The 8304-nt window shown below is 37.0% G+C and overlaps 1 protein-coding gene across 1 annotated transcript in view; it reads left to right on the forward strand.

Annotated features, from left to right (window-relative positions):
• LOC107689485 (oxysterol-binding protein-related protein 6) overlaps nt 1–8304 on the forward strand; it is a 60037-nt gene that overhangs the window by 12121 nt on the left and 39612 nt on the right. Inside the window, exon 2 of the mRNA XM_016487478.1 lies at nt 7673–7954. Within this exon, the coding sequence (XP_016342964.1) occupies nt 7808–7954 (147 nt within the window). The 5' untranslated portion in view covers nt 7673–7807. The remainder of the gene's footprint in view (nt 1–7672; nt 7955–8304) is intronic.

The following is an 8304-nucleotide window of genomic DNA, read 5'->3' on the forward strand; positions in this document are numbered from 1 at the left end:
TTTATTTAACTTCTTTTGGACTGATGCATGCAACACCTGCTGAGTGGCATTAAACAGCTTGAAAGATCAGAGACCATTTTTAATATAACTCCGACTGGATTCGTCTGAAAGAAGAAAGTCATATACACCTAGGATGACTTGAGGGTGAGTAATTTATGGGCTAATTTTCATTTTTGGGTGAACTAACCCTTTAACATCTGACTCCTTCAGAAACCAAGAGCCATTACTGTGTAATGTTGTAAAGGATTGTGAGATTTATATCAATCTTATTACAGACTGAGAAACGAGTGGAAATGAAACGCTTCTGAATGGTGTACCTGAAATAAACCAAACTCACAGAGCAGCTCCTGAGGAACGACCGAAGATGAAACGCTTCTGGAGTGCATCCTGAGGAGGATTTCATTTCAAAAAGCCCTGAAAATAATCATGACTGCAGAACCTGGTTGGGCGGCAGGAATACTAACAGGATACGCTCCTGAATTACACCATACCTAATTCACATGACAGTCCTGGGACATTAATATTTAACGTTTGCTGTGAAACCAGTGTGTTACTCTACCTGAACTACTCTTGGGAACTAAGGCATAAATATGACTCGGAATTATAATTCACAGTAATGTTTAGGGATTATTTTAGGTTAATTTCATAAAGTCATGTTAAAGACTATTACAGTAAACTGTTTAGTTTTGTTGCACTGTTGCATTAATTATAGGCTAGAGGTTTCTGATGGTTGTCTGCTTGTGGAGAGGGGCTGAATCAGATGTAACCGAATACTTGTATGTTTAAGAAGGAGCTTTGTGTTAGATCAGTTTGATCGACAGGTCGTTTGGACCCGTTTCTCACAAATACTCTGTAAATGCCACAAACTTCTTCCTGAAAAGTAAATGTAGAGGGCTGAGAGATCTTTTTTTTAATGTAAATGTGAGTGCAGTCAGTGTTGTGGAGAGGCGGTGGAATCCGTATGGTGGTGCTGAGCTCAGTTACTGTAGGGTCTGATAGGCTTGATTGTTCTGTCCCGGGCCTCAGGTAACCCTACACACCATCCATTTCAATGAGACACTATCACCTACACACTTTCAAGCATTTATTTTAAACATTCATGAATCAAATACATGGAGCTCAATCACATGCACACAGATAACAGCATTATTTACTTCTGTAAGTTGAGTTTGGTGCTTGATTATAAATTATACAAGTTTGCTTAACGGGATAGTTAGACTTAATCAAGAAAAAATGTAAATTAATGTCTTTTCAAGTACATATCACTCACAGACTTGAGGATGATGGAGCCAGAAGTGCTAAAATGCGAACTCATTTCCGGGTTTTGGCTTGTAAGAGCTCCTTACAGCACTCCTTTAAACTGCAGGGTGTAGTTCTAACCAATGGAAAGCATTCAGGAAACCTGTTTGAAAACAGTAATTATTTTTGCAAATCAGGGTGACGATAGTGGTGCAGAAATGACACACTCCACCTTCAAATGTTTATTTCTGTAAGTGTACCAGATATCTCCCAAATATAAATGTGCCACTTCTCTTTTCTCTCTTCCACTTTCCATACTACATTATCCATCTTTGTTTCTTCCTCTTTGTGTTTTGTGTGGCTTCATCAGGAACCCTTGTGAAGAGGATCTAAGTACTTTGTGTTGTGCTGATGTACAGTGACAGCTGGAGCTTTGTGCGAGGAACTTCTTCATTTGTCATCAGCTGCTGGAAAAATGACATTGTTCTGGTCTAATGCGCATTGTGTCCTTGTTTAGCATAATCTACTTCATAAAACATTCCTGCTGACCTCCATCACTCACTTAATTTGTGCATTTGTATTTATTCTAAATGTATTTAGGCTGCTGTTTTTCATACGAATACCATAGAAACCACATGGTATATTTTACCATGGTAATGAGGTGCTATATGTGGTTTTAACTTGGGTTATCATGATCTAATTGTGTGATGCTATGGATAAAAGTAGAGTCCTTACTCAAACAGTAAGAATATTTCAATTTTACCCTATAAATATGAGGTTGTTTCTATCTTTACAGATGTTACTGTTTTTGTTAATGAAATAAATTTACATCTGCATCGTGCCATCAAAGATCATGATTTGAAAAAATATCACCCATTAGAACATGCAGAAACTAACAAATTAGCTTCTCTGTTAAGATATTTTGTTAATGAAAAAAGGCTGAAAAGGATTTTACTTACATTTCGTCGTATACATTTTGATGTAGAAAAAATATTTGATTATTATAAATGTTTTGAATATTGTACCTCAGATTTGTGAAATCTTCACATGTTTGGCAAGTGTTTGCCATGTTCTGACCAAAAAAAAGTAGTTTAAAAGCACAGTTAACTGTTTGGTTCACTCAGGAGAAGAAATCTGAAAGAAAAAAAGATTTGACATTTATCGCGATAATTATCGATATCGACTGATATGAAAAATTTTATTATGATAATTTTGTTGGCCATTTCGCCCAGCCCTAATTTAACGTTACGTTACGAGAGCCATTCAATGTCCATAAACTCATTAATCAGTTAGAAATATAAATACAATATATATATATATATATATATATATATGTCATGTTCTAGAAATAGTAGTTTAAAACCACAATTATCTGGCTGGTTTTTATACAGCTTTCAGCAAAAATCTGCCTTTAAACTTTTATCGTGGTAATTATTGATATTGACTGAAAGATTTTATGATGATCATTTTATTTTGGCCATATCTCCCAGCCTTAGAACAAATTCTTAATTTGTGGCCACAATATATACTTTATCTTTTGCATGTCATGTGCGGGGCTTTGTACATTTGAGAGCCATAGATATCACTTTTTTGTATTGATGCATTGATTGCATATCATGTAAATATAATCTCTCAGACTTTTTCCACATTTGCCCACCTTCACTTTCAATCTAGAAGAGTTAGAGCTGTGAAGGTGAGAAAGAGTAAAAATAAAGACTGAGACCTGCTTCATTAACTGCAGACAACCTTACTGGACCGTCTCCAGAGAGTCTGCTGCTGCTACAATATCAGATGTGTTTCACACTTTCACACTGACTGTGTGTGTGTGTGTGTGTGTGTGTGTGTGTGTGTGTGTGTGTGTGTGTGTGTGGCTGATGGAGAATTTTGTGTAAACTGTGACAAGACCTAAAACCATAGAGAGAAAAACAGATCAATAAACGAGTTTGTGCTTTCAGTTCAGTATATAAGTCAAATCATTGAGATGTTAGTTGAGCTCAGTGCAGGTTTCATTTATCAGTGTGTGAAGCTCTTGTGGAGGGAAAATGGCGAATTAGTTGCTGATAGAAACATTAGCACTTCACGTGGCGATTTGAGCTTATGGTGCGTGTTTCCCCGTGTCTCCCCCCGGGCTCCCACGGCTCAGTTAATGTGCTGGAGGAGGGATGGAAGCCCTTAAATTATAGATGTGCGTGTTCATGCAGTGTTTGTGTTTTCCCCAGAGTGCCTGCTAAGCATGTTTGTGTTGGGAAGGCCAGTACAGATGTATCCTGTTATCTCACTTGTAACTGTGCCCACTCTTGAAACAGCTTTTCTAAAACTGTCTCATACAACTGTAGCATCGGACCATCAAGATGAGTGTGTGTGTGTGTGTTCCTTTGGGTCTAATTAAGCTGGTCAGAGTCTCTCCATACTGCATGACTAATCAATACTGCTGCAGGAAGTAGGGATGCACAATATTAACGGAACGTTATCGACCGATAATGGCTTAAAATATAAACATCGGCATCGGCCCAATAGGAAAAATCATGCCGATATGTCTTGTCATCCGATAAGACGAATAACTCACATGTGTTTCAGGTGTAGCGATAAGATCACGTCAGTGGTGTGGTCAATCTTGAAGCGAACTTTTGCCTGAATGGTGATTCATAACCCTAACACTCCCCGGGTCCTAATGCCTCTTCGGTAAGGCCTTTTATTTATTTAGGGGGCGCTGTTGGCCTACTTGTAATAAAATGAAAGTAAAATACACAAATAGCATCAAGATACTACATGTGTTTCTGAATAAATAAAGCAGTAATTGATGTCATAAAATCACAAGTATGTTTAGATTTAAAGGAGCTCTAAAAGATTTTCTGAATTTTTACATCTCTTTTGCTTTAGACCATCTACAAATGTTAAATCTACAAATAAAATGTTAAGGTTACCTCTGCATCTGTCTGAAACAAATAATGCAGTGATTGATTTATAGTTATTTTCAAAGCTTTCAATGTACTCTCATTATAAAATAACTTCATTATTGCTTATTTAATCCTAACAAGTAAGTTTTTGTTAGGAACTAACCAATTAAAAAGTTTTTATTAGAAACTAACCAATCAAAAATAATTTGTCTATAATCTTTGCACAGGAGAGACTTGGTGTTGTTTCCAAACAAAAGGAAATATAACGGTATCGGCATCGGCTATCGGCCAAAATGTGTTGAAAAATATCGGCATATCGGATATCGGCAAAAATCCAATATCGTGCATCCCTAGCAGGAAGATACATGCAGAGACGGTAACACATTCAGTAGGACACGCATTCACACTCATGGTTACACTGTACTCACAGGATGTCCAAAACAACATAACTGTCACGAACTCGGTCCATGGACTTCCGTTTATTCACCACCAGAGGTCACCCTTTCCATTACATTGACTCTCGCACAACACAAACTGTTGCATAGCACCCCGGACTACATATCCCATCATTCTTTGCACGATTTGCACACTGCACTGATTGCACTCATTGCACACAGCTGTTTCTAAAAACCTCACTCACTATATAACACCCACTCTAACCACCTTTCTCTGCTGAGTATTGTTTAGCCCGAACCCCATTCCGAGTCTCTGTGTTTTCCTTGTTTTGCCTTGCCTTGCCTGTTTCCGCGATTTCTGATCTTTGCCTGTTTTCCTGGATTTTTCCCTCTCGTCTCGCCCCTGTGATTCTGTCTGCCGATCGGTGACCTACGCTAGCCCTGGGACTATTCTTGTGTTTTGCCCGCCATATACCTGTTTGCCATTGTTTGACCCTGCCTGTTTACCACGTCTCTTTAATAAAGCCTGCAGATGGATCCACACGTCTCACGTCTCGTCAGCCCCGTTACAATAACATTATACTTTCCTCCTCAAAGCACTTGCACATTTGTACAGTGCATCTCATGTACAGCACAAGCCTAGGGTTGCCAGTTCCAATTATAGCAACTGAAACACTTTTTCCAGGAGCATTTGACTAGCTATCCTTGTAACAAGGAGTCTGCTTCATTGTATTTAATGTGCACTTGTAGTGTTCTTCAAATTCCTAAATGTATATTTTAATAAAAAGCTGTATTTACAGATACATCAATGAAATAAAAGGCCACCTAAGTGTTCTTAAAGAGAGTACACTTTCATGACTGTTTCTTAAAATACTTTTAAGTAATAAAGTCAAATTAAAAGTTTTACTTGAAATTGCATTTTAAATCTTTGTATTTTAATAATCTTTTGTCGTGCTTTGAGGTACACTTATTTTGATGTACTGACTAACATTCAAAAGCACATGTGAAGTACTTGATTATAATTTTACCTGTAGTGAGTTATTTGATATTGCATTTAAAGTTAATATACTTTAATTGCACTAAATTACAATTTCATCATTACAAATGTGCAATTACAAATATATTTAAATACATTACATGCAAGTTTCAGTATAAATGACATTAAAGTATATTTTAGTTTACTGTAAATGTTTGTCAGTACATTTGGCAGCACACTTTAACCAAAAGTGTGTCAAAAAAACCAACAACAACAACTGCATTTAATATAAATTTAAACTATAACACATTTTCATTTCATTTTAACATTCAGATAAGTGTCCAAAAACATTACATTCAGTATGTTCTTTTAAAGTATGTTATATCTGTTATAGGTATAATTATTGTTTAGAAAAAAATGCTTTGCACTTCCTTTGTCATTGGAATTTGGTCTGTTAAGAGCACTCATATTCTGATTTATAAGTCACTTTGGACTATAGTATCTGCTAAATGAAAGTATGACAGAATATTAAAATATTATTTCCTGCATTGCTTTTTAGTGACGACGCAACACTTTTGTATTATGTTGCATCTTGATATTGCGTTTAACAGTTTGTGAATGAATGACTCTTAAGTTATGAACCAATTCAAAAAGACTTAGGCCCTGTTTACACTGGTGCGTTTTCGTTTTAAAACGGCGTTTTAAAATGAAAATGATCCTCGTCTACACTTGCATTTTCACTGCGTTTCAGAAACGATCTCCGTCCACTCTACACAACCCAAAACGCAGGTCACATGACCGTTCATGCAGGTACAATCATAGATATGTATGTACAGTATATCTATGGGTACAATGAGCATGATGTCATTGTCATTGTCGTCAAGGATACGCAGAGCGAATGTGGCCAGCTACGCCATCGTTTTCAAAAGTCTCCGTTTTGTTCCGTTTACACTGAAACGCAACCCCGGAGTTTTCAAACTAAAACGGGGTCTGTAGCGTTTTCGAAAGTCTCCGCTTTCAAGGGTCGAAAACGCCGGGGTAGTGTAAACGACAGTCATAACCGTAAACGTAGCCTTATAAATCTGTCTGGAACTCATGAGTTATTGGTTTATGTATGCCACAATTTGTGTTAAGTGGGATTTAAATGAGTGTAAACTGATTTTCATGTGGATGTGTCAGTTAAAGATACAATTTGTAACAAAGTTTTGTTGAAATAAATGAAATTTTAATTTGAAAAAAGAAAGAAACAATAAAACGTTCTACTAAAATGTCATTGTTTTTGTTTAATATGTAAATTGGGGCACAAGTCTCCTAAAATGTTGATGGAATCGTTAAGTTGAAATGGAACCAGAACCAGATTCGTTAAATTCCTTGTGATTCCCAACCCTAGTGAAGCCTGTAACTCAAGGACTGTCATACGGTCCATAGAGCATTGCTTAATGACACTAACAGGGCGAAAAACATAATGAGCCCTGCTCAATGCTCACTGGACAGTTTCCCTGATCAATGACCATCCAGTTTCCAACCCCTAGTGTCATTCATAACCCGTGCTTTTTATTGCTGTGGCCATATGAACTTCCTGAAATTGAGACGAGACGCGCTGCTTGATTTGTCAATAAAAAAACAGAAAAGGTCAATGAGCTGGAAGGAAAAAAGCATACATAAGGAAAACGGCTGATTCACATAAAGATTGCATTTTTAAATAGTCTGTAGCTGGAAATGTCAACATAAAATGAACATTATTTATTTAATATTCAAGAAGTAACATTTGAAAAAACATTTGGCTTTACAGTGATTTATCTGGGTGAAGTTTTTTAAAGTTCTTTATATATATATATATATTATTTTTATATATACAGTATATATAAGTAATTGATATCACCAAGCCCTGTTAAATGTACTTCATTTTAAATAAATTTTACAATTGTATATGATGGTAGCTAAATAGATTGAATACAGTGTTACAATAAATGTTTTCAATAATTGCCTCATATTTTGTCATCGTTGCATCAGTGATTGCGACATAAAGTCTTTAGTGAACTGAAACCATGACCACAGAGCCAATATACAAAGTGAACTGTAAGAAATTTGAAATCTTTACACTGCTTATGACCTCTGTGTCATCATGTTTCTAATTCTCATTTCCTTCACAATTTGTGTTTCAGGTGAAAGCGCTCAATAGTTTGGCTGCACAAGGATTCACTGGTCATGCTGTGCTTTGGAGGGGCGAGAAAAGACACTAAATAAGAAAGGACGAGAGAGTTGAGAGAGAGAGGAGAAGGTAGACAGCAGCCGCTATCATGTCTCGTCATCAAAGCCGAGCCACCAGCCTGGAGGAGAAGGGAGCCACACCCATCCACAAGAGCTCCACCCCCTCACACAAGAGCTCCACCCCCACTCACAAGAGCGCATCCTCTTCCTCTTCCTCTCAGAGAGACAGTCGACAGGTAAAACTGACTTACTTTTGAAACAGAGAAAGGGAAAAGTTGTGGTTGTGCGACAGTGACCGCACACATTTTCAGAGTGGTTCAAGAAATATTTTTGGTAACACTTTATTTTAAGGACCAATTCCCACTATTGTTGCTTATTAGCATGCATATTACTAGCATATTGGCTGTTTATTAGTACTTATAAAGCACACACTAGGGCTGCACGATAAATCGCATGCGATATTTAATGCGCATCTTATCAGTAAAGCCATTCTTTAATCAGTGGTAAATCTCCATCACCTGCGTGCTTTCACATTGAGCAGCATTAACTACACAGAGCCGTTGTTCACTGACGAGCTGCGCAAAAA

This window comes from Sinocyclocheilus anshuiensis, unplaced genomic scaffold (genome assembly GCF_001515605.1).
Source record: "Sinocyclocheilus anshuiensis isolate Anshui unplaced genomic scaffold, SAMN03320099.WGS_v1.1 scaffold1199, whole genome shotgun sequence".
Classification (NCBI taxonomy): domain Eukaryota; kingdom Metazoa; phylum Chordata; class Actinopteri; order Cypriniformes; family Cyprinidae; genus Sinocyclocheilus; species Sinocyclocheilus anshuiensis.